This window comes from Lactuca sativa, chromosome 1, assembly GCF_002870075.4.
Source record: "Lactuca sativa cultivar Salinas chromosome 1, Lsat_Salinas_v11, whole genome shotgun sequence".
In the NCBI taxonomy this organism is placed as follows: Eukaryota; Viridiplantae; Streptophyta; class Magnoliopsida; order Asterales; family Asteraceae; genus Lactuca; species Lactuca sativa.
The window spans coordinates 99029743-99056542 of record NC_056623.2 but is presented as its reverse complement, the minus strand read 5'-3'; the positions used below and the strand labels follow the sequence as shown (position 1 = coordinate 99056542).

Sequence of the window (26800 nt, the reverse complement as noted above, 5' to 3'; positions counted from 1 at the left end):
ATTCCGACGACGTCAAGAGCACCAGAAATGAGCCCGGTACGTCCAATGCAACCGGTAGACGGAGGAAAGTTCCCACCCAGGAAGAACATGCTTCAAATCGCACGTCAGTCTCACAGACACCATCTAACTCTGCAGCTGAAATGATGGCAACCTACATAGCCAGTCTATGGTGCCCAACAACTAACCCACCTCCACAAGCAACAATCGTAACCACAACTCCATAGATTATCGCAACACAACAAACAGAGATACATGTTTCGCAACAACAATCGTTTCCACACAATTCGAGCACCGAAACCTGGATCCCCCACAATATTCAACCGCAGCAATATTCATCGATGGTCTACCCACACGCCACCATGGCAGACTTTCCCCACGTGCTGTTGTTCGTACAACAACCATCGATCTTCAACCCGTTCGCTCAACAAGCCCCAGGTTCAGTCCCAGAAGTGTTTTAGCCGCAATTCACAAGTGTGCAGACCTCGATCAACCAGGGATCCAACTCCTATGGACCTGGTGTTCATTTCTCAATAACACCTGAATTCAACCCCTTCATGGCGGCCACTCAACCATTCAATCCATCCACACAACAATATACATGAATAAACCCGTACATAGTTCACCTGGCAGGGCAATACACATTCCAGCAATTTGGATTGCATCCAAACTTACAATAATATCAATCGTACATCTCGTCGTCGGTCATGCACAACCAGATATACGCGATCCCTTATCGGACACAACAACATATGGCCTATGGCGGTATGTCGTACTCATACATGGACAACCCTATGTGAAGTTCAAGCTCCAATTTCAGCCATGAACTGCTCCAGTACGAGATTCCGCACACTGCAATGATACCGAACATGCCAAAGTACAACGGTACTACTGACCCGAATGACCACATCAACAACTACGAGTGGACAATGACATCTCTTAAGATGGATCGTCGCTTCACCTGTACCTATTTCCCCTGTACCCTAACAGGAAATGCAAGCAAGTGGTTCAAGTCTCTGAGGCCAGGCAGTATCTCAAATTTTGAGCAGCTGAAATACCTTTTCCTCAACAACTTCATGTAGTTGAGGAAAGGAAAAAGGGACTCCAACTCTGTGATGGCGTGTAAACACAAATAAGGAGAATCGATTTGTGACTATTACGATCGATTCACACTAGCTACTTTGAATTTCCCAGGACATGAAGAGTTCCTGGTGACGGGCGTCTTCGCCCGAGGTCTGCTTCCTGGATCCCTATCTAAGAAGATGCAATGGAAAGTCCCCAAATCCATGGATGAGCTTAAGTTCCATGTGGAAAAATATGTGAGACAAATTGAAGGGGAAGAGTGAAAGGAGGCCAATCTCAAAGTTGTAGCCAACGCATACATCAAATAGGAGGAGGTGGCATCCCGGCCAAGCTCATCACAACAGGAGAGGCAAGATGACAACTAGGATAAACACAATCGCTACTCTAGACACATGTCGAAGAGGTACATGTCGTTCAACAAAGATGACAACAAGAACGCTCATGCAGATGTCCATGCAATAAAAAAACTCCATCAAAGGAGAGCAAGGACAAGACCAAGTTCTACGAATATCACAAGAGTAAAACTCATGATACCATCGAGTGCACGGTATTGAAAAGGGAGATAGATGAGAAACAACTAGTTGGAAACATAGTTGACATAGCAAAAGAGCTTAGAGCAAAATTTGATGAGGACGAACACCAACCTAAAAATCAAAAGGATGGGGGAAAGGGCCATGAAAGGAGGCCAAAGATACTTACCATCACCAGGCCCCGCCCATGCAGCAACCGCCAGAGCTAACACGCTAGCGCGACGACATATAATCAAAACATGCTTAACATAGCCTTTCCAATGAGCGATCCCAGACCAGGACATTGGCACCCGAATGACCCATTTCACATCATAGGATTCATCAGTCAAAACCATGTTAAGCACGTAGACATTGATAATGGAACAATCATGCTCCATCTACAACAGCAGGGCCCGCTAGTCGGGTTCACTGGTCATGGCATCTGGCCAACAGGAACAATCATGCTCCCGTTTACATTAGTCAGTCATGATGGGACAAAGCAAGTAACAAGGGTACTCGAGTTCTTGGTTTTTGACTACGTAGCTGAACACAATATTCTACTGGGTCGGCCTACACTCTTTCAGCTACAAGTGATTCCATCCACTCTCCATGGTATTATCAAATTTAGCACAAGTGATGGGTCAGCGACAGTTGTAGCAACCAGACCAGATAATGAATGCAGTACCCAACAAGAGACAAAGCAAGAAACCAAATCATGTCGGAGTGAAAGTTTCCAGAAGGTGGAGAATCCACATCGAAGATCAGCAACGAAACAAATGCTGGTCCACGAGTCTAGGAAAAGGCAAAGAGACGTGTTCAGACGGCTCACAACATCTCTTCCATGGAAAGAAGCAAACGATGACCCAAATATGTCCAGCCAGAGCACAGAGTGAAATTTGCAAAGCAAGGGAATGCCTACCCATGGGCAAAGGCACCAGTCTCGCCCACAATCGATGGCCAAGCCATGCCCGGACAAAGAATGATTCGGGACTCGAACCGGATCTTCTCCAGTGTCAAAGATGAACCAAACCCCCTTGGGGTGAAGGAGCTAAGCGCCAGGAACAACAAAGATAGTGGCAGAGTGTCATTTAATCTAACACGCAACCTTTCCTACAGAAGAGAACCAACCAGTGCCTCTGATGAACAAAACAAAACCCTAAATAACCGTGTGAAATGCAAGATTGATAGGCACGTAGAAAAACATAGGTGGTTTTCTCGCTCGGCGAAAGGGAGCCACTTCCCACGGCCCCAGCACGCGTTGGGTCAAGAAGAAGGGAAAGTGTGAGCGCCTGCAGAACGTGAAGGGCGAAATTCAGCTCTTCCACACCGAGACCCAATGGTGGAAATAAGAAGGAACCCCAACCTATCAAGAAACACTTGGAGGAGATGAGAAAAAGATGCACAACCATGACGAGGTAGTCACAGCGGAGCACTTGACCAAAAATAAAGCGGAGGCTGAGAAAAAGGAGTATGGTCAAACTCCGCACATGATAATTAACCATACTCCAGGTACCGACGTGAAGATCGGGCCTGCGCCTTGATACTTGGACAGTCAGATTCATGTCTTTCCTTTTTTTAAGTGTTAATATAATTTTCATCTTGAAAGAGCTTTCCAGAATTTTGTTTAATCAGTTGCAAAAACACAAAGTAAAGGGGTTGTGCATATTTTCCATGTAGCAACAACAGTTGATCACCTACGCTACTTGAGCAAAATCTATGCAAGGATGCAACCATAGGTCTTAAAGAATCATAATCTTTACCTAAAATTTGCCAATAACATCTCAGAGCTGAGAATGTATAAATCTTAAATTAATGGCATAAAGAAAGGGGTTCTAAAAAGATTCATAACCTTTCCTCTAAAAATTAGACAGTAAAAGGCCTTGAGGTGACGAGCTCGACCAACATACATGTAGCTAAACCTCAAAGTATAGTCAAGAACATTGACCAATATTTCACGACTTAACATAAAAAGCCCAGTTAAACATACAAGTCAGTGAAATATCAGTCAATGGTAGTGGTTATACGACGTCTGAAGTGCACATTAACCGATCAACGCGAACCCTAGAACAAGGGAGTGTGCATAAAAGAATTACAGTAGAAATGTCAAATAACCATAGTCTAAAGATATCACAGGTCAATTCAAGATATATAAAAAGAAAAAAGAGCATTTCCATACCAAGTACAAAGCAAAATACACAGTTCTTGGTCATTAACAACCAGTATCTTTCACTACACATATAATACAGGGGAATGCAAATACATTACAAAATGAACAGATGGGACAAGCAAAAATCAGTCCTCATAGTCTGAGGAAGAGCTTCCCGGACCCGACCTACGACAAAACTGGCGTAAGCTGTCATAATCCAGCTCCCCCAGACGAAAGTGGTCCGCAAAATCCGTCTCAGCAAGGGATGAAAGAGCAATATCCACCTCTTCGGTTCTTATCGCGACACGGCCAGGGTTCAGGGCTTCAGGTTCACTAGAAATTGTGGAATGACCAACTAACTGTTTCCCTTTTTCAAGCCCAAGGTCCTCACATGCCTTTTAAACACCTTGGATCCTGCTGGCAAATTCCGCGCTCTCGATAACCTTATCAATTACTCGAACCACGACCTTTTCCAACATCCATTGAAAATTGCCTCGGGCAACAACACCATCAACCCCGACATGGGCCAGTTGACGTTGGCACCTGGCCAACTCACTCGCTAAAACACCCTTCCCTGAGTAAGCGAACTCACTTGACTTTTGAGTCGCTCCGTTTGGCCTTCCAAAGTAGCCACATGATCCTCCAAAACGGCCTTCTTGCAGGCCACGATGCAATTTTGCTCGGACAGCACTCGAAGCTCTGCCTCTGAATCACGGAGTTCCTCCCTCAAGCTTGCAATGGCATCTTGCAAAGTTTTTAATTGTGCCTCATTTATGCCAGAGCGGAAAACCCGGTCAGCGGCAGCAACCAGAAGGGCAGAAGCCTGAGCAGCGACATATCGAAGGTCACGAGCCATACGAGCGTCTGATTGGCCCGCAAGCAACTCCATTGTGGCCGGTAGATGAGCACAGATACTCCACTCCTGGGCGGCAATGTCTTCCGACAACAAGGAATCCTTAGTAACCGCCAAGCCTGGAGCGTAAGCCTCGAAATCCAAGGGGGTGAGACACATCTCTCAGTTCATCAACCATGGAAGGTTGTCCACTGGGGAAGAATCTTCTGACACACCCAGTGCACCCCCAAGCACCGAGCTAGAACCAGGATCAACTGAGAGCAAGCCAGTAAACGACGAAGGTGATGCCTTTGAAGAACTAGGCACCACCGTTATATCTTTCTGCCCAGGCACAACAAATTTATCTCCAAGAACATCCCTAATACCACCAAGAAGATTGGGCAGAAACACCGTCTTGCACATCTTACGAGGACGGAGGCCTGCATCATCAGATTCAGTCTCTTCGTTCGATGATAACACCACATGCAAACTTCGTTTTTACCGAACAGGGGTATTACTTTTTTTTTTGCTTGCACCCCCACAGACAAATCGGAAGAAGCAGAAGCCGGAAAACAAACTGGGGAAACGACCCCAACAATCGGATGGGAAGGCGAGGTAGGTCTGCAAGAACCAATATTTCCCCCTTCTGCTAAGAGCAATCCAACGGCTCCCGCATACGTTTTTCAGATACGGGAGGGGGAAGAGCCTCCACAAGATCAACCTCTCGGTGGCAAAGCTTACCCTGATAGTGACCGCGCAAGGCCATCTCCAAGGAAATCTCGGCTTCAACACCTGCAAACACAAACACCAAGTATGAGAACTCACAAGCCAATAAGATACACTGTTCTTATTTTTTACAAAAAAAAGGGGAGAGAAGGAGATGAGTGAATGCCGCATCTTACGACGAATAACTGCGCCATCTTCCTATGTGCCCTCTAGGCGGCACTCATACCGGTCGCGGCAAGAATGAAATCTTCCCACTTATCCCTAATGACAGTAATGTTTCCCAGCCGTTTGCCAAGAATTAGGTTATCCCCGAACAGCTTGGGAAGACGGTTGGGAAAGTCTCGTGTTTTACGAAACCCATGCTCCACAAGGTTTCGGTTAACCTAGAGCCATTGCCTCTGCCAATTTTTCTTCGGAGTATCTTGTTCGGAGATCAACTGACGAATGGCTTGCCTTTTCGCTAGCGTGCGGACACCGGAGTTCGTAAATGAATAGAATAAGTAACTGAAAACCCAAAAAGTAGGTATACAACCTATATATCGACAGATCAGTTCAAAACCTACGATCTTATTGACAACACTTGGGGTTAATTCGTCAACGGAAAAGTCGTAGTGATGCACGATCATATCAAAAAAGTCATATGTTCGCAGGCATAACCCTGCTTCGAATAGAGGAATAGGAACCCCCCACTTTCCTTCGAGGACAGTCATAGATTGATGACCCCTTCGTTGGAATCATCACACTGTGCTCCGGTAAGAAACCAAATTGATCTTGCAGAAGTTGGAATTCCTCTGCGGTAGGGACTCTGTCATAACGGTCCATCGTCAAGAACGAATGAATGATAGAAAAAGGAAATTCATAAAATGCCTGAGTCAATACAACGAAAGTAAGGAAAGGAGGTGAAGATGAAAGGTCTTGGGTAAGGGAGGATTTTAAAGGAAAAACTGGCGTCACGAACTGTCTCGCGATGGATCTGACACACATTTACGACGCTTTCTAATGTCTGTCAAATGCTAGAGATAATCTCAGACATATACGTGTTGAAATATAGGCTTGAACGACGACGCTACCAAGCCAACACGTACTCCTATGCTAAGGGACTTGTTAACGTATCCCTTAGGGAAAACATCAAAAAAGGAGAAGTCAAACTAACACCAAGCTTGGCCTGGTTAGGATCTGGTCGTATCTAGTCTGAGGCCAAGGCTGGGCCCTCGCCAATGCGGAGTCACTGGTATGACGGTTAAGGGGCAAAACTGCGCCTTGCCCTTTTTCTCTTAGAAATAACACCCCGAAAAACGTGGGACCAATCAGAGAGTTCCACTTGCCCATCTGACGACAATCACAATCATCATAATATCGAAGATTCCCCTCTAGCCAATGAGGCAACGAGACAAAAAGGCGTAACGAGAGATCCTTCAATATAGATCCGCCATGTCACGTCTCACGAGGGAAGGATCAACAAAATCAATTAGGAGGCACGCGCCTCTCAATTAGGTATGAAAGGACCCTTCTTCCTCATGAAGAAGGGGACAAAACTCTTTTTCATCATATTTACATTTTCTTCTCTTAGAATCCATTCTAACTTGATCGTCGGGGCATCGTCCTAAGAATCCCTCCTAGACGCCAACTAACGATCATCTTTCTCTTTTGTACCATGATATTAGAAGAAGGAACCAACACGACTCTCACCCTCGATCTCAATTAAACCATCTCTGGCATATCACAACAATCAGATGCAATCCAAACCAATCAATCCAATTTAAACCGACTAACATACATCGAATATCCAATTGGAATTGAATTGAATTGGTTCTGATGTAACGTCCCAAAAAACCATAATATTTTTTTTTCGTTTTTAGAATTCTATAAAACATAAGTCACAAAAAATATTGTTTCATGATCATATCATAAAATCATAGTATCACTCAAAACATAACGACCACCGGATGATGTGTACAACCACACTTTCGTCTTGCCCCGATCCTCTGAAGTATCTGAAACATTTAAATCCACAACTGTAAGTCAACGCTAAGTGAGTTCCTCAAAATACCCCAAACAATAATACACATACAATGCATGCACACCAGACCTACAACATAGGGCTGAACCGCCTCCCGAGCCTACAACCTATGGCTGGACTTCTTTCATAAACCTACAATATCAACTGGACCGTTCTCTTTAGCCTACAACATGTAGTTTGACCGTTCTCCTTAGGCCTATAGTACCTACTAGACCGCCTGTGTATCTTGGCCTACAACACAGAGCATAACCGCCTCAATCCAACCACAAATATGTCGACATATGCAAACAAACAATATCAAGGAAATATATGTGATCATAAACAAATCTACCTGTATAAAAGATCACTACTTCATAGCAACATCCTACACATAAGGATACATACTGCAGTACAAAGTATAGTGAGAAAACTCAGCTCACAGACGAGAAAACTAGTCATGTCAAAATGGTAAAAATGAGGTCAAAACCCCATACACGGAACAAAACACTATATAACTTTAGATCTTGAACATGAGACCACAAAGGGACCTTAAGGATCCACAAAGTTGCAAACTTTATAGAATCCATCCCCTCAAACCACCTTAAACATGGAGAAAAATGCTTAAAAGTCTAGCTCTAGAAGGATTATACACAAAATGTATGAACTTAGGCTTACAAGGGTCCAGAATGTGCGCAAGAAGGTGTTGGGGAGACTTGTTTGCTGAATCTATGCACAAAAAACACCTTCTTCCCCTTCAACACCATAAAACACCACAAAAAGCTTTAAGGTATCAACAAGGGAGGCTAGGGTTCGTTTTAGGTCAAGAGGGAGTGATGGAGGTTGAGGGTGAGCAAACCTAACCATCACATCCCTTAAATAGGGCTTTAAACTCGAAAAATTAAGTTTTTTTCATACTGGCCGCTACCACATTATAGCCAAGACCTTGCCACATCGTGGTGTCTAAAAGAAAAAGCACGTTTCTTACAAGGTGAGACCACGTTGTGGTGTCTTCACCACCACGTCATGGTCACCAAAAATTTCATATTTGAAGTCCTAATTGCTATGAACACAAAAGAAGTATATACCTGGAACAGATGTTACATATGAAATTTCAATATCCAAATTGAATCGGTTGGTTTTTGGATGACAATCCCAATACCGAACTAATCCAATTTAATTTCTCTCCAATTGGATATGCAATTAAAAATATAAAATTCCAATTAATTAAAAACTATTTATATAAATTTTAATTATTTTTAAGAATCATTATTAAAATTATAATGAAAATAAGTCTGAAACATATAAAAGGCGCAACCGAAACTTGAAAGCCCCAAATCCCTAATCAAAACTTTCACAAGTTTGTGTCCTCTCTTTCCAGGTTGGTCGTTCATCAACTTCTACATTTTGATTTGTTTTTAGTTTTCTTTACTTATGCTATCATATTTTGATTGAAAATTAGACTTGAGTTTAAATGAAATTTAGATGGTCCAATTAGATATATTAGATATCCAATATGTATTGGATTAATATATTGGATTCGGTTTAGATGAAATTTAGATGGATCCAATTAGATATATTTAACATCCAACGGATAAAACCGATTCAATCTTGAGTTGGTTTTCTTTACTTATGCTATCATAATTGAATTGATTTGATGGGTCATTACTAGTTAAGTTGGATTGGTTGACAATATCTTATAAAATCAAATGTATTGGACACTTGTACCCTACAAGTCACAATACTCATCTTATGCAATATTGAAGATACACATGAAATTTCTTTCTGACAAAGATTTTTTTTTTTTTTTTTTATGACAATTACTACAACAAACATAATCAGATATTTAGTTGTAGAATAAATAAAAAGTAATGTATTATTGTTATTTTAGGTAAAAGATTTATCAAAAGAAAACAATATCAAAATCATTGTATTTCTTTTTTCCTTTGGTGGTAAAATAAATAAGTGAAGGGGGAAAGGTTGTGGAAAGGCAGGGAAACCTTCTGTAGTGTCTCCATCGACACAGGTAGAGAGGAAGAAGGAAGGGGGGATCTTGCTTCGTCTGCATCAGACAAACCCTAGGTTTCTACACTTCAAGCATAGCAGATCCCCTTCAACATATACATACAATTACCCAATAATATGGCTCAAGAACCCCCATCTTCTTCCCAAACCCTAGAATCTGTAATCCACCATGACGATCTTCAGCAACCAGCTTCTACTGTTACTTCAAGTTCCAGTGATACCAACAATCCAACTCTCACACGTAACGTATCCTCTAGTCGTCTCAACGCTAAGGCTCCGGAATTTGTTCCTCGAACTACCACCGCCGCATCTTCCCCGTCGTCATCCTCTACTACGACTTCAACTACTGTCACTACTCGCGCCGATCTATCTCAGCCGAGGCTAGTTATCTCCCCTCCTCCGACTTCTCCGGGAATAATTCATGTATATCCTTCACCTAATTCTCCTTTTCACCCCCCGATCCCGACTCACGTTCCCGTTTCTGTCCCTGTGCAAAACCATCACCCTCATCATCACCATCATCATGTTCCGCTTCAGTATCACCATCACCAACATCATAATCACACTCATAATCATAATCATCCACGCCCCTTTAATGGCGCCACGGGGTTCCTCGATCATAAGGATGTATCGGTTCAAGCTCAGCGAACAGTTCTTGGAGATCCAGATTCAAAAGATGGTCTCACTGATGAAGCTACTCAGAAGATTCTCAATCAGGCAGGGTTATGCCCCTATCTCTACTTGCTTTTACATGATTCTGAGTGAATTGATGCTTTAATTATCTAATTTTGTTTTTTTTTTTCTCAATTGCTACTATGAACTAGGGTACTTATGTTTCATAGAAATGTGTTTCTGTAATCTGTATGCTAACTCGTTACTCGTCTTGCTTTCTCTTTCAATCTCTAAAGCTAACTTGAAAACATATTGATACAGATAAGTAGGAACTTGGTTATCTTGTTTACACCAATGTTTGCTTAGGTGAAGACGTTGTTATGAAATAAATCTATGGTGCTTTTGATCTTCACAATTGACATCTTTATGATATAACTTCTGTAGGTGGAATATTACTTCAGTGATATAAATTTGGCAACTACTGATCATTTAATGAGGTTCATCAACAAAGATCCTGAAGGATATGGTAAGATCCACTCCTTCCATTATGTGAGAAACAATCAAAATTCTTAAATTCCACATCTTAATATCATTAACCTCAAATTCAACATTTTTTCAGTGCCAATATCTGTTGTTGTATCTTTCAAGAAAATCAAAGCCCTTGTCAACAGCAACTCCCAGCTTGCTAACATACTGAGAAACTCTACAAAACTGGTGAAGCTCTTTAAACACATTTTCCCACTCCAATTTATAAACATTAAACAATTTCTCTCTTTTTCTTAACTTCTACATTCTCATTTATAGATGGTTAGTGAAGATGGGAAGAAAGTCAAACGTCAACATCCATTGACCGAGTCAGACATGGAAGAACTTCAGGTATACACAATTATACATCCATTGAGGCATTGACAAAATTCAAGATTCAAACTTTTAAGAATCTTTTTTCACATTTTTTTATTCTCTCATAGTCTCGCATAATCGTTGCTGAAAATTTACCTGAGGATCATTGTCATCAGAACCTAATGAAGGTTTTCTCAGTTGTTGGAAGGTAGTATACATTTGACTATAAGTCAAAACATTTTTCTAGAACATTCTGGAAGACATTATGTAAGTAATCTAGTATTTGATTTTTTTCGTCAGTGTAAAAACAATCCGTACTTGTCAACCTCAAGCTTCAAACGGTGGGCCATCTTCAAATTCAAGAACAGCAAAAGCAGATGGTATGCTCTTCAGTAACAAGGTATACATGATATAGGCAATGTATTTTATTTTTCTTTTTTCTTTATAAATATCTAACTTTCATATTATTTGAAATCTATTTTTTTTTTTGACAAAGTTGCATGCTTTTGTGGAATACGAGTCCATTGAGCTTGCAGAAAAAGCAGTAAGTGTGAATACCAATACCAATACCAATAATCTTTAATTTTTAATAAATTATGATTTTTTTTTCAAGATTTGATTAATTTTATTGTTTTTTTTAGGTTATGGAGCTAAACAAAGAGGGAAGCTGGAGAAATGGTTTGAGAGTTCGTTTACTAAGACGCCCGGTTTGTGCTTTATATTTATTTATATATATTTTGATTATGTATAAACTATAAAACTGATTTTTTTTTTATTTTTTTTTATTTTTAAAAGGTTCAAGCGAAAGCTGCCCAAGCACGTGGAAAGAAATCCGGGCAGGAAGACGAGGCTGCCCAAAAAGAAGATGACACATCCACATCAGATCAACAACACGTGGAAGACACCAACCAACAATCTGATGTCCAGTCACACGAGCAAATAATAGTATGAATAATTCTTTTTTTTTTTTTTTTATATCAAAAGGGTATATTTGTCATTTTGTTTCTTTACTTTTGTGTATCAGGTTGAAGATCAGGCAAATGAGAAAGAGGGCGGGCATAAAAAAGGGCGGAACCGTGGGCGGGGGAAAGGGCAGGGGCAGGGGCAGGGGCAGGGGCGTGGAAGGTCACAATATAATAATCATCACAACAATAGAATGGCTCATGTGGTGGCACCGGTGTTGGGAAATTCCATAAATACCCCTGAGCATGGTGGTGGCGGGGGGAAGCAACCTCCGGGGCCTCGTATGCCAGATGGCACGAGGGGATTTGCTATGGGGCGGGGGAAGCCTTTGGTTGTTTCGGTTTCTGACTAGTTTTTATTTTTTTTTATTTTTTTCTGAGTGTTGTGCTATATTCTATAAAGTAAAAAACAGAATTTGTTTTTTTTTTTTTTTTTTTTGGGTTTTGGAGATACTGTTTTTTTTAGATGTTATTGTTGTTTCTACCCTTTGTTTGGTAAACGTTAGGATATGGAAGAAAGGTGAGATGGGGGTGGGGGCAAAGATGTAATTTGAAGTGAAGAGAAGGATTGATGGAGGTTTTTATATAAAAATGTTGAATAACATTTCGTCGACTTGCTGTCTTTTTGTGAATTATGAGTTTTGCAGCCGACAGATGTAATAGACATGAAGTGGTTAGGTAGATGCACACGATAAACGTCGGGTGATAAGCATCAACTTTAGTCATGAGTAAACCAAATTGAACACTCTAACGTAGAGATGACTAAAAGACATGAACTGGTTTTGTTAGATAGATGCACACGTTGGCTTTTGTCAGGTGTGTGTGTTTTTTTTATATTTTTTTAAATTGAAGTCTCGATGAGTAAATAAATTAGAAAAATACTCTTTGGGTGGTTAAAGCGAAAAAACTTCAAAGTGGAATGATTTTTATAGAAATACGTCTTTTCTTGAAGATGTATGCTTCTCTATCTCTCTCTTTTTTTCTATGCGTTGAGACCACCCTAGTGGTAGTGGTGGTGATGGAGAGGGGTTGTGATGAGGGGACTACCTTTTAGCATCTTTGTGTCGGTAGCATTTTGGATAGTCTAATGGTGATCATTTGGTATGGAACTGTTGTTTTAAAAAGTGGTATGAAACACTTAAAAAACGAAAGTTGACCCGTATTCGAATCTCAAACGCTTGCGTAAGAACATCATGAACATTCGGTAGACTTCTCGGAGGTGCTAGTAAGGCTAAGGCGGCTTTGACTGCATTTGTCAAATCCGAGGGCTAAGGGGTGCCCACTGGTCTACATCATATGATGCGGGTTATTGCTCATGTCTTTTTGTGTATAGAGATCGACTAGAAGATAAAACCACTTATATTGCCTACTCATAAAGCTTCAACTTTAACATAGGTTGTTAAAAAAATAAAAAATAAAACAAAATATTTAAGATCTTTCAAAAACCATCATACTAAAAAAGTACTTCCATAAAGAACTTTTTTTTTTGTAATTATTTTAACATATATCCAAATGGCAACATATCATAGCTTTTCTAAAATGCAAATTATAACAATGTAAGAATAACATGGTGATGATTATATGTATTTTTGTAACAATGTAAATCTTAATATATGTATTAGATATATTTAATATGTATTTTTGTAACATTTTTTTCTACTTCTCACATATGATTTGTTATTGTTAGCTTCTTTTGCAAGTATCACATCTTGAGACTTTTAATTTGATTTATTCATATAAGATCTTGAGAGTTTTATGTTTTTGCCTCTCTTGAAAGGTATTGGTTCGTCATGCCGGAAATCATCTTGAGACATGCAGTTTTACCCTCTAGGGAGGTGGTTGTCATTGGTAGCACACAAAAAAATGAATTATACCAAAAGAATCTCAAAAAAATTTCCACTACATCTGAAAATTTGAGAGATAACCCAGGCTATCCTGACATCTACATACCTCCCCTGCCCTATTTTCAATGAAATATACGGAGTCTATTGTTATTGCTATAACTGTTTAATATGTTATTATGAATTTAGAGGTTATCAAAGAAATAAAAACAAAAAAAAATAATGTTATTTGTTTTATCTAATTTCTAATAGCAGATGTAAATCATGTCATCATATTATTAAAATATTACACATCTTGATTTATAATAATCTTAAAATACATCAACTTTAGGTAAAAATATATATAAATGAAGAGAAAGAGCAAATTAGAAAGGGTACAAAAAGGGAAGTCCTTTTTCTCCTCAAATTCCCGACCCCTCCTATCTCTCTCGAGACTCTCCCACAGCAGAAGGGAAGAAGAGATAATAACTGAAGCACAAACCGACGGTCGCCGGAAAATTGGGTGAAAACGGGTACAGATTCATACTCAGACTGGTCGCCGGAACAAGTTTATAGCCGGCGGAGGAGAAATCAATAAGAAAATGACATCGACGAGGCTATTGTTGTTGCCTCTTCTCACACCTACTGGTGCTGCTACTATTACTGCTGCTTCACGTCTCTCTTCTTCACCTTCACCTTCTTCTTCTTCTTCTTCATCATCATCTTCTTTCTCTCTCAAGGTGTCTGGTCCACAAACTCTCTTCACCAGGAAGCCGGTAAAACCCTGCTCCCTTTTTTCGCTATCTCAACCATACAAGGTGTTTGATATGCTGTTGAATTGAATTCTGGATGTTTAGTATGCGTAGTACGTTTTAGTTTGTTTGATTTCATATAGTTCTTCACAGAATTGTTTTTTTCTCATTTTTCTGCGTTTTGGTTGAATAAAAACATGGGATTCTTCATTTCCTATTGAATAGCGCTCCTCATTAGATCTCAACCTAATTCCTTGATTTCTGCTACAGAGTTTGCCATGTTTTTCTATCCAGTATCCATTATGCTCCATCCATAAAAACAAATCCCAATTGGTTGATCAGTTGTGGAGTTTCCTAGGATTAATTATGTGATTTAGGAGTCTCTTTCAACAATTTCTTGACCTTTTATGATTGGATTCTGTTGTTACTTTGTCTATCTGTTTGTTGTCCTGCTGTTAACCTTGTATTGACTATTGACTAATTTTATTTGATTTTCTCTTAATCACAAGATTCTTTTCAAAATTCTAAATCAGTATATGGTCTCTACAAGTTCACCATATGGTTACTGACTTCTTTTGCATCCAAGGGATTCTTTATTGAGACCTATATTAGTGTTTGGTATGATGGAATCGGGGAAGGAATGGAATGGTTCATTCCATTCAAATGAAATAACAAAACTGTTTATTTTGTCTATAAACATCAATGATTATATCATAGAATGTAATGACTGATTCCATTCATCTTTAACCAAAACTGACCTCTACATGCTTGTTAAACGTTTCTTTGAATGCTCAGTTGATTTCACTGATAATTTACTACCAGGGCCCTCTGTTTTTTATGTGCTGATATAGTGGCTTTGTGGTAAAAGACATCAAGCAATTGGTTGTTTAAAGATTGAAGATGGAAATGAAGTGCAAATGTTTGGTTCTGATGATGAATTTGGATCTCAACTTCCTACACAAGCTCAAACCATTGTAGAAGGCTCAGGTGCTGTTCTTGTCTCAGAATATAAACCTGCCCCTGATGTTGATTACCTACAGGTTTGTGCCTCATTTATCATCACTAAAATTAGCTCAAATCTTGATTTTGCCACCTATAATCAAGAATCACTTATTGCACATCTCAAGTTATACATACATAAATGAAAACTAGTTTCACTTTCTTGATGTGGATATAATTGGAAAGAATGGAATGGTTAATTCCATTGGAATGAAAAAAAAAAGTTGTTTGTTTTGCATGATGGAATGAAATTAAACCATTCATGAAAGAATCTGATTCCCGAATGGAATGGAATAGTCAATAGACCATTCACAAAGGAATCTGATTCCTTCCATTCCATTTTGTTAATTTCCATTCCTTAGGCCGGATTCCGGAGTTTCCCTTTTCATGGAATGGAATGAACATTTGTAAAAATAACTAGAACCCATCTTTTATTTGAGTTTCTGATTAAAATTTTATTACTTTTTTTACTTTTTTTTTTTTTTCAGGAATTACTAGCAATCCAACAACAAGGTCCAAGAAACATTGGATTTTTTGGGACAAGAAACATGGGATTCATGCATCAAGAACTCATTGAGATTCTTAGTTATGCTATGGTCATAACGGTATATATATACATATTTACATAAATGTGAAATCAATTTATATATTTTTATATATATTTGTGATGTATCATTACATTAAAACTTATTTTATGCAGAAAAATCACATCTTTACATCAGGAGCTTCTGGAACAAATGCAGCTGTAATTAGAGGTGCATTAAGAGCTGAAAGACCAGAGTTGCTTACTGTAATCTTACCTCAAAGTTTGAAAAAACAACCTCCTGAAAGCCAAGAATTACTTTCAAAAGTAAGATTTTACCTTTTACCTTTTACACATCCAAATTTACCTTTTTATCCTTTCTAAAGTAGATATGTTTTTTCTTGGATATGCAGGTGAAGAATGTGATTGAAAAACCACACAATGATCATCTTCCATTGATCGAAGCCAGCAGGTTTGTAGAATCTTAAAAAAGAACCCTTTTTTTTTTTTATTATTATCATTTGTTCACATATTTAGGTTTTTTATATTATTGTAATTTTTGATTTTGATTTTGATTTTGATTTGTTGTAGGCTGTGTAACATGGATATAATATCTCAAGTGCAGCAAGTGATTTGTTTTGCCTTCCATGACAGCAGATTGCTGATGGAGACATGTCAAGAAGCTAAGAATATGAGGAAGATTGTAACCTTATTTTACTTAGATTGATTATTGATATTTGATTTGATGGGGTGTTTTTGTTTTTGTTTTTGTTTATGTTTTTTGTGTACAAATCAAATTTAGCACTCTACTTTTTTGTGCTCATTCTTCTTTGGAACAATATAGAGAAGTCACTCCCCTTTGCAATTTCACAAGCTTGTTTATGTTATTTGTATTATGATTGTGTCATTGTTATTTATTTGTTATTATTTTAGACTAAATTTAGAACTTTGAAACTAACTTTTGTTTTGTTAGGAGTAGTGGAAGATGATAAGGAGGATTTTGTGGAAAATCTATATCTATGTCTATGACAATCGACATTTCTGTATCATGTCCAAAACTTCATCAAATACTCTAGTAATGAAAAAGAAATGATATTCAATTATTTTTAATAAACACTTTAACAAATAAGTCATGAATATTTCGTACAACAAATAAATCCATGATAGCATTCAAACCTCTAATACATTGTCGTGATCATTGCCAAATCGCACGATGGCTTAAAATTTTCGAGCCCAAAGATTAACCTGCATACCAAAACTGCTTCGAATGATCCACCAACATATTGCACAAAATCCATGAAGAACCAAAGAAAAAACAGATAGAATTTGATAACTAGTCGTGTATCATGCATCCTCCAAATATAAGAGGACCCAAAACAAAGCCAAATAGAGGTCTCTCCATAATGGTAGCCAAACCAAAATGGTCACCCCAAACCAAAATTTTCTTAAAATATAACTAAAACAATGCAAAAACGGTTTTCACAAAAAGATCATAGGTGTCCAATTGCTTCAAGACTGCATAACTAAAAGTTTACCGGAAGCCTAAAAACAAATCATGGATGCGAGTACATTCACGCCACACCCTTTCCTATTTCACCGGGACAACCACAAAAAACATTTAACTTTAAAGAGTAAGCACAAAGCTTAGTAAGTTCCTTAATATATCATATATACCATTACACATACAATACATACAATAGTTTGCTCACAGTCAACACCTCAGTGGGCAGTAGACACTCAAAACATCCCAAGTGACTGGTAGACTCCCAGTCGGCTCACAATCAACACCTCAGTGGGTCAACATCCCAAATGACATGTACTCCCAACCATCTTCCTACTAACCACCTATAAGACCAACCAGTTATCATAACATGATAACAGAAGACCAATCCAGTCTAATCACATATCCACACACTAACAATACACATACATCCAACCACACAAAGGACATATAATATCACACATATTATAGTGAGAAAGCTCAAATGATACTACCAACTGAATCCTCACACGCAAGTCTCCTCAAGGATATCAACTAATGCGAACCACCTAAATCCATCATTAGGCACATCTTAGTAACCAATAATAATCAGAGGTTAGATCTCAATAAAAAACTCCATGTCCATCAAAGTTTGACCAAAAGTTAAACCACACAAAAAGTCAAAGGTAAACGAGTAGTCGTGTCACGACCCCTCGTCACATCGCAACCACTAGGCGACAAAATAATCACGATGTCATTCAAACTTTGCGTCTCAACCCTCCTTTAGTCTCGTCTTGCTTTCTGGGCATATCCATATCTTCTTATTAAGTCCCTAATCCACTTAGACAAAGACTATAACTTTCCAGACACCATCTAGGGAGGTGCCTAATGGACAAAAATCCAAACTTTATGTATAACCAAGCTCAAATCAAACATTACACCAAACCCTAGATCTAAAGAAGGCCAATATAACAAGACTTTGATGATTGAGCATACACTCCTTTCACCTCATTAGGTCTAGAAAACAATCCCAAGCAAACTTTGGACTTGGAGTTTTCCGAAGTCAATAAAAAACATGATAAAAGGGACCAAATATGCTTATAAGGCTAGATCTACCAACCAAAAACCATAAAGGCGAGCTTTATAATATACAGAAGTTATAAAGATGGTAAGATGAAAGAAATTTAGAGAGAAAGGAGGCCAAGAACTAGGTCAAAAATGGCAAACATGTTATTACAAGAGACACGAGTATTTAACATAGTTCCACAATTGGGAAGACGGTCGACTTCCACACATGAGAATGTCCAAATTGGTCACGTCTACTATCTAGAGGTACAATACATAACTACAACACTCTACGTTGATACAACATACATAAGACTCTAAGATCCGAACAATAAACCTCACATCGTCTTCTTTCTTCCTTGGATTCTGAAAATGCTTGTGACTAGGGAACGATGCGTAGACAACGTCCACCTACCAATCCTTTTTTTTTTTATCGTGTTTATTACGTGTCTTGGTCCTCAAATAAATCCGATCTTCTAGACTTCAACCTATAACTTCTTCGATAGTACCTCTTCTATCTCCGGTCAGGCTTAGCAACTTCTTCTACTCAATGTTAGAATTTAATTTGTAAAACAAAGACCACCTTTGAGGCTAAGAAGAGTTACTAGCAAATAAGTCATGCCGTTTTTTGAAAGAAAATTGTGAACTTTTGACTTTTGAGATATAAATTAAAATGTGTATTGATGTTAAAATTGTTTTCTGATGGTTAGATACTAGAGAGATGGTTATGGCCATCAATTTTAATTTTATATTTGCATGGCATCGAGAGATCCTCATGTCCGTACGCATAGCCTCATTCTTCGTCTTCCTTCTTGTGACCCTTTCACCCTCATCCTCTATCTTCACAAATGTTGTTTCAATTCTTGATTGATTGCTCTCGAAACTGTTATCATCCGTTGCAATTGATGAACTAATTCTTGATTGATCGATTGATTGATTTCAACCACAAGGGAAAATGAGCCAGGGGTTGGATGACGGCGATGCCGACGCCTTGTCTGCTCTGGCCAACGCTCCTCCTCCTTCCACCGCCGGCAACAGGAAAACACATTCCCAACAGCTCCGCACAAACACCGGTACCAACTTCAAACGCCACCCAAAACAGAACCACCGCCAGCACAGCCTTGATGATGCCCGTATTAGCGCAGCCATTGATGAATTTGGCAACCACTCCGACGAAGATGACGACAATGACTTTTACCCTTACGCCACCTCATCTTCTTTCTCAGAATCTTCTCATTCCGACCCCAACAGCCAAAATCACTTCTTCCATGGAAATAACAACAGTAACAGCCACAACAGCAATTCGAATTCGTCATCCTCCTTCGAAGACCAACACCCTTTGCCGGAATTTTCAGCAAGCGGAGGTGGAGCCGGAATCTTCAAAGCTCCTTCTCGATCCGCTGTTCACCCAGGTCGTCCCACCGCCCTTGAACTCCGACCTCACCCGCTAAAGGAGACTCAAGTTGGAAGATTCATCCGGACGATTGCTTGTACGGAGACACAGTTGTGGGCGGGTCAGGAATCCGGTGTTAGGTTTTGGAATTTCTCCGACGCATTCGAACCAGGGCTCGGAATCGGCGGTAGAGCTCGACGTGGTGATGAAGATGCAGCCCCTTTTTACGAATCTGCAAATACACCTCCCACCACATGTTTGATGATTGATTGTGCTAGTAAATTGGTTTGGAGTGGACACAAAGATGGTAAGATTCGATCATGGAAAATGGATCAACAGCCCGCCGATGATACTCCGTTCAAAGAAGGCCTCTCATGGCAGGCTAACCAGCGTGGCGCTGTTCTTTCCATGGTCACTTCTTCTTATGGTAATCCAACTTCTCAAATCTCAACCACCATTAATGTAACCTAACATAACCTATGGTTTCCTCTTTCAATCCGCCATTCTTTTGCAGGTGATATATGGATGGGGTCTGAAAACGGAGTGATAAAGGTCTGGCCATGGGAAGCAGTTGAAAAGTCGCTAGCTTTATCACCTGAAGAACGTCACATGGCTGCTTTGCTTGTGGAACGTTCAAGCATCGACCTTAAAAGCCAAGCCACCATTAATGGCGTCTGTCACATATCTTCTTCCGATGTCAAGTTTCTATTATCAGATAAAGTAAAAGCAAAAGTATGGGCAGCTGGGTCCCTCAGTTTCTCACTCTGGTATATATCTTTTTTCACTCGATTATAAACAGCATCATCATTCAAAGTTCAATCTTTAAACTTTCAAACCATTGTTACAGGGACGCTCGTACGAGGGAGCTTTTGAAAGTATACAACGTAGATGGTCAAATCGACAACCGAATTGACTCATCGGAAAGAGAACAACCACCGGAAGAAGAACCTAGTGTAAGACCCAGTAACTCAAAGTCCAAAAAAGAAAAACAACAAGGAGGTAGTTTTCTACAAAGATCACGCAACGCCATCATCGGAGCTGCAGATGCAGTCCGGCGAGTTGCAACAAAGGGAACAGGTGCATTCACAGCTGAAGACGCTAAAAAAACCGAAGCCCTTCTTCTTGCTTACGATGGATCCATCTGGACAGGGTGTTCAAATGGTTTAATAGTTCAATGGGACGCAAATGGCAACCGTTTACACGATTTCCATCACCATCATTGCGCTGTTCTCTGTTTCTGCACTTATGGGCCAAGAATATGGGTCGGGTACGTGAGTGGAATGGTTCAAGTAATCGATCTTGAAGGAAACTTGATTGCTGGGTGGATTGCGCATAATGGACCTGTTATAAAAATGGTAGTTGGGAATGGATCCGTTTTTAGTTTGGCTACACATGGTGGTATACGAGGGTGGTATATTTCGTCTCCTGGACCTCTTGATAATATTTTGAGACCGGAGTTATCGAAAAGAGAACATATGTATACGACACTTGAAACTGTTAGGCTTATGGTGGGGACATGGAATGTTGGTCAAGGGAAACCATGTCATGATGCACTTGTGTCGTGGGTTGGATCTCAGGCTTCTGATGTTGACATTCTTGTTGTTGGTTTGCAAGAAGTGGATATGGGTGCAGGGTTTCTTGCAATGTCTGCTGCAAAAGAAACTGTAAGATCGATCTTTTGTGTTTTTTAAGGTTTTTACCATGTTAAAAATGGTTGCTTTCTTCAAATAATATATATCCAATATCAAGAAAGTCTCAACTTTACTATGTATCAACATCATTACTCATTACTCATTACTCATTTAGCATTTTATCTTTAATTACAACACTTAATAAAAAAAAGGAACATGTCTCATGATTCTTTTCAGAGTCTTGAATCAGTCACATTCATATAGAACGGTTGTTTTTTCAAAGCGAAAATGTCTGAAGTCTGTGGATCACATCTGCAACCCTCTGTAGCAGAAGAGGGGGACAAAACGGCTGTAGCATGTAATAAAAAATATTTTTGTTTTTTAACATCTGACTGCTGCAATAAGTTAAAGTAAGGTGTGAAGAAGTTTGAAGTAGAGGGTCAAATGCTGCGCCACACAACATATGCGCAACAGTTTTTAAGTCTCTTCTGAAAAACAAACAGCTGTGAATGGCTAAATGCTGTGGCGCAGCAATAAGTGGTCAGAAGTGATTTTTTAGAAAAAACAAACGGCACCTAATCTTCAAAATCACCAAAAGAAACTACTTTTATATAAAAAACAAGAATGTGGGACTAGTGTAACATCATCTTGAGATAAATTATTTGCATTTTACACTATGCAGTTAGGTGTTGAAGGAAGTTCTAATGGACAATGGTGGCAAGATGCCATGGGGAAGGCTATGGGGGAAGGATCTACTTTTGAACGTGTAGGATCTAGGCAACTGGCTGGTTTGCTCATTGCTATATGGTAAATCTTTGAGACCCAATTTTCATTTTGTACTTTTCCCTAAAGGGTTTCCTTAAAATTCCTACTTACATTCTTAAAATCCATCTTTTTTAGGGTAAGAAAGAGTCTTAGAACACATGTAGGCGATCTTGATGTTGGAGCAGTCGCTTGTGGCCTAGGTCGTGCACTTGGTAATAAGGTATTCATGAATAGATGTACTTTAATCTTACAAGATGATAAAGGTACGAGAGTTAATGTCAAAAAAAAAAAAAGACAAGAAGTAATACAAAATTTGCTATTTAGGTTACTTATCTTTTAATTGTATTGAACATGTCACTAATTTCTTTGGGGTTCTCATTACATCATTAGATTGTATTTCACCCGGATAATTCTGCCATATCGGAACATACCTAAATGAACAAATTTTGTAATATTGAATGTCACAGTGTACGAATATTAGTTTAAAATCTACCCTATTGGTTTAATGATAAACTAAAAAAACTTTAGGCTGTGTTTGACGCGCCACAGCTAGCTTATTTTTCGAGTTTTTTTTATGTTGTCGTGTTTGGTAAGCCAAAAAGTAGCTTATAAGCTAACTTTTTGAAAAACTACTTAGACTAGCTTTTTAGGAGCTTTTTTAAAATTTTCCAAACACACCCATTAATTAATTATAGAAATACATACTCTTACATGTTCTTTTAGGTAATTATATATATTTCAGCTAGCTTTTCAGCTAGTTTTACCGAACGTTATTTTTTATCAATTAGCTTTTCGGCTATCAACTAGCTTTTTATTTAACAACTATCTTTTCAGCTAACACCTAACTTTTCAGCTAGTCCGTCAAACATAGCCTTAGTGACATATTAAATACAAATTAAAAGATAAGTAATCTAAAGTGCAAATTTCTTACTATAGGTTGTTGTTATTTTATGACATTAACCCTAAAAGTGTATATATACATATATTTTTGTGATAATGTTATGGTTTTATTGAGCAGGGTGGAGTAGGGTTGAGATTAAGAGTATACGATCGAATAATGTGCTTTGTAAACTGCCACCTGGCAGCTCATTTGGAAGCAGTGACTAGGCGCAACCAAGATTTTGATCACATTTACAAAAATATCGCGTTTGGACGAACAAGCAATAACACTTCTGGTATGGCGAAATACCTGTTTTTGTGTTGCTCTCTTGCCTTGTCCACATATTTATTTTGGGTTTCTTCTTCCTTTGCCTTCCCATGGCTGATCCTCATTCTTTCAGCTTGTGTGTCTTCTACTGCTCAATCGCTTCGCCCTACTAACGTAAGTTTCCTCCACTGTTTATCATCACTAAAATCATTATAAAAAGAGAAATTTAATATGGTGTACATAAAGGAAAGTGTGATTCTCATGTGGAGTTATTTATTTATTTATTTTATTATTGTAACAGTCTGTGGTTATAAATCCGGATGAGGGGAAGCCTGATCTAGCAGAAGCTGATATGGTTATCTTTTGTGGCGACTTCAATTATCGTCTTTTTGGAATAACTTATGATGAAGCACGCGACTTTGTTTCTCAAAGGAGTTTTGATTGGCTAAGAGAGAAGGATCAGCTTAGAGCCGAAATGAAAGCCGGGAAAGTTTTTCATGGAATGAGAGAAGCACTCATCAGATTTCCTCCAACTTATAAGTTTGAAAGAGGAAAACCAGGTTTAGGAGGTAAGTTTAATTATCATAACTCTGATATAGTCGAGTGGTTATTGCCTTATTGGGATTGTCTATAACACTGACTAATTACTGATATTTCTTTTTCAGGATATGATTCCGGGGAGAAAAAGCGAATTCCAGCTTGGTGTGACAGGATATTATATCGAGACAATCGATCTTCTCCAACATCAGAATGCAGTTTAGCATGTCCTGTTGTGGCTTCTATTTTTCTGTAGGTCTCATTGGGGAACTTTCCTCTTTCTAACATTGTGTTAATATTCAAAATCATTTTACTTTTTGGTGATGTTGATAGGTATGAAGCTTGTATGGACGTGATAGAGAGTGATCACAAACCAGTTCGTTGCAAATTTAAAGTCCAAGTTGCTCATGTTGATAGATCGGTGCGAAGACAAGAATTTGGAAAAATATTCAAGTCCAACGAAAAAATAAAATCAATACGTGAAGAACTACGTTGCGTTCCCGACACTTCACTTAGTACAAACAAGATCGTCCTCCAAAATTCAGACACCCGACCTTTATCAATCACCAACAAAAGCACCAAAGATGATGCCATATTTCAAATCTTATGTGATGGTCACTCCGCCGTTAAAGATAATGAAGAGCCTGAGTATAGACAAAGAGGTTCCTTCGGATTTCCTCGTTGGCTCGAGGTAACAACTTCCATAAGTTGAAATTGAAACAACTACTGTGTCATCCGATATCAGATAACTGGTTGGATCTGATATCGGATGACCTAAAATATTCCAGTCATCCGAGCGCACTCAGATAACTATTGTCATTTTCTAAAAAAAATATTAATCGGAACTGTGGTTTAGGTGGCACCAGCGGTTGGGATAATAAAACCTGGAAGCACGGCAGAAATATTGGTCCACCATGATGACACACATACCTCGGATGACGTGGAGGGTGCAGGTCAAAGTTGGAGGTCGGAAGACACACGTGACAGGGTAGCGATGTTATCGGTAGTAATTAGAGGCAGCCGATCAACTGAAACAAAAAGTCACCAGTGTCATGTACGCTATCGCTACTCTCCTAAGGCTAGTAGTAGTGGTAGCAGTGGTAGTGGGCACATGGAACCACAACCAAAAGGTTATGGTTCTAAAAAGCATCCATCTTCTCATCACCGGTCTTTTGCTAAACATGGTGATGATCATCATCGGAGTAGTAGACATGAATGATTCTTGAATTAAGCTAGCTAGCTAGTACAGAACAACGCAAAATAGACGAGCAAGAATCGAATGTTACTTGGCTTCTTGATGTAAATACGTACGAGTGCCAGATTCCAAGATCCTTGATTGTATTTAACAAAATGTTCATATGTATTTTATTGTTAAATTTTGTGCAATAGACAGCTTAAACCATAATGTTTCCGTTGAACCAACTGATTAATATCATTTAGTGCGAAAATCGGTACATTATGCGAATATAAAGGTTTTGAATTAATGTAGATTTGATGATTGGATTGTTGCATGTTATGATATTGTGATGGACTTATCATTCAAGCTTGTTGTGCAGCGCTTAAGTGGCCAACCTTAATCACAAACACTCAACCAAGGAAATGATGATATAATAGACAAGTAGTCGAATCCTTTACATGAGAACATAAAAGTATTTAAGTTGGCTTGCAAACGAATGTGATGGTTAATACATGCGGACACCAGAAAAAACAATGGAATAAGTAACTCAATAGCCATGAAAATAAAGAGAAATCATTTAAAAAGTGACCATTTGATATCCTTTTTGAAGTATAGAAGCAATGTTCCATATGGTCAAAGAAATATTGGTCCTAAAGAAAGTTTGAATGTTATACTCTCCCCGTCTAAGAAAGTAACCTACTCATCACGCCTTCTTCATGGTACATCTTGATCTCTTCCACAAATTGCTACAGTTCCTCCTTTGTTTCCCAACTCGCTTCACTATCGGGGAAATTCCACCGTTGAGTTAAGTATTCCTTGAAGCTTGGTACTCCCCATTAAAAGTTTTGTATGATAATATTTCTTCAAATTTTCAATCAAATGAACTCAACACTATGTTTGGTGCTTGTTTGGGGATTCCATGTTACGAGTCTTCCAAGTATTGATGATATGGCTTAAGGATACACACATGGAAAAGCAGAAGTTGAAGTTGGTATAATACCTTTCCAACACGATAAATTGTTAGGAAAGGGCCTTCATATGAATTGGTTTGAGTGTATTAAGTTTAGTTTGATTTTATTTCGGAACTTATACATGGTAAATTTTATCTGATTTGATTGATTATTATGTGGAGACTTAATAATATGTTGGATTGCAATCACTTTCTTTAGTTTATTATTATGTTTAATTTTCATGTTTACTCAACCTCCTGAATATTAATTTATTCAATTCCTTTAGATTCAGTCGTAGTGGAAGTAAATAGTGATTTAAGACGGTCATTGTGACATCCTTAATTTCACGGTCAGAAAAGACCGATTTGTTTATGATTTGTTTTTAAAATGAGAGTAATCTTTTACAGAAAACAGTTGCGGAATTTGTTCCCAAAACAAATTATGATAAGAATTTATCAAAGCATTTCTTTAAAGAAATGTATTTTCATAATATAACAAAATCTCGGGATGTCATGTTCAATACAGACCAAAAGCATAAACAGAACAAAATAGACCTTACAACAGTTATTTATAACTACCGGCCTATAATCCAAAATCTCTCGTTATGTCAGCCAACTTATGCTCTCGTGCCATAACCTGTAATACAAAGAAAACTGAGTGGGCCAGACTTGGGAGCCTGGTGAGCATATAGGGTTTTCATCCCACAATGTTATATCATATATATATATATATATATATATATATATATATATATATATATATATATATATATATATATATATATATATATTAGAACTCACAAACTTATATAATTTCACAATATAAAAGCAACT

General features: G+C 38.6%; 3 protein-coding genes across 4 annotated transcripts; all 3 read left to right on the top strand.

Annotated features, from left to right (window-relative positions):
- Positions 1 to 9234: 9234 nt before the first annotated feature.
- Positions 9235 to 12341, top strand: LOC111899372 (la-related protein 6B). Its single transcript, XM_023895214.2, has 10 exons — positions 9235 to 10031; positions 10371 to 10452; positions 10546 to 10640; positions 10731 to 10802; positions 10895 to 10974; positions 11067 to 11166; positions 11263 to 11310; positions 11408 to 11473; positions 11562 to 11711; positions 11791 to 12341. Exons 1-10 carry the CDS (start codon positions 9432 to 9434, stop codon positions 12079 to 12081), a joined length of 1584 nt encoding a protein of 527 aa, XP_023750982.1. The 5' UTR covers positions 9235 to 9431; the 3' UTR covers positions 12082 to 12341.
- A 1592-nt stretch (positions 12342 to 13933) lies between these two features.
- LOC111899371 (uncharacterized) lies at positions 13934 to 16709 on the top strand. The gene is made up of 6 exons (XM_023895213.3): positions 13934 to 14324; positions 15152 to 15340; positions 15788 to 15904; positions 16000 to 16149; positions 16236 to 16294; positions 16414 to 16709. The coding sequence occupies exons 1-6, from the start codon at positions 14151 to 14153 to the stop codon at positions 16547 to 16549; spliced, it is 825 nt and encodes a 274-aa protein (XP_023750981.1). The 5' UTR covers positions 13934 to 14150; the 3' UTR covers positions 16550 to 16709.
- Positions 16710 to 19102: 2393 nt separating this feature from the next.
- On the top strand, positions 19103 to 25272 carry LOC111899370 (type I inositol polyphosphate 5-phosphatase 12). Of its 2 annotated transcripts, XM_023895212.3 has the most exons (11): positions 19103 to 20187; positions 20275 to 20527; positions 20608 to 21424; positions 22074 to 22198; positions 22292 to 22376; positions 23175 to 23331; positions 23437 to 23477; positions 23605 to 23872; positions 23969 to 24092; positions 24174 to 24531; positions 24697 to 25272. In XM_023895212.3, the coding sequence occupies exons 1-11, from the start codon at positions 19323 to 19325 to the stop codon at positions 25057 to 25059; spliced, it is 3456 nt and encodes a 1151-aa protein (XP_023750980.1). In that variant the 5' UTR covers positions 19103 to 19322; the 3' UTR covers positions 25060 to 25272. The 2 variants fall into 2 exon arrangements, with proteins under 2 accessions (XP_023750980.1, XP_023750979.1); XM_023895211.3 differs by having other exon boundaries at positions 23175 to 23477.
- The last annotated feature ends 1528 nt before the right edge of the window (positions 25273 to 26800 follow it).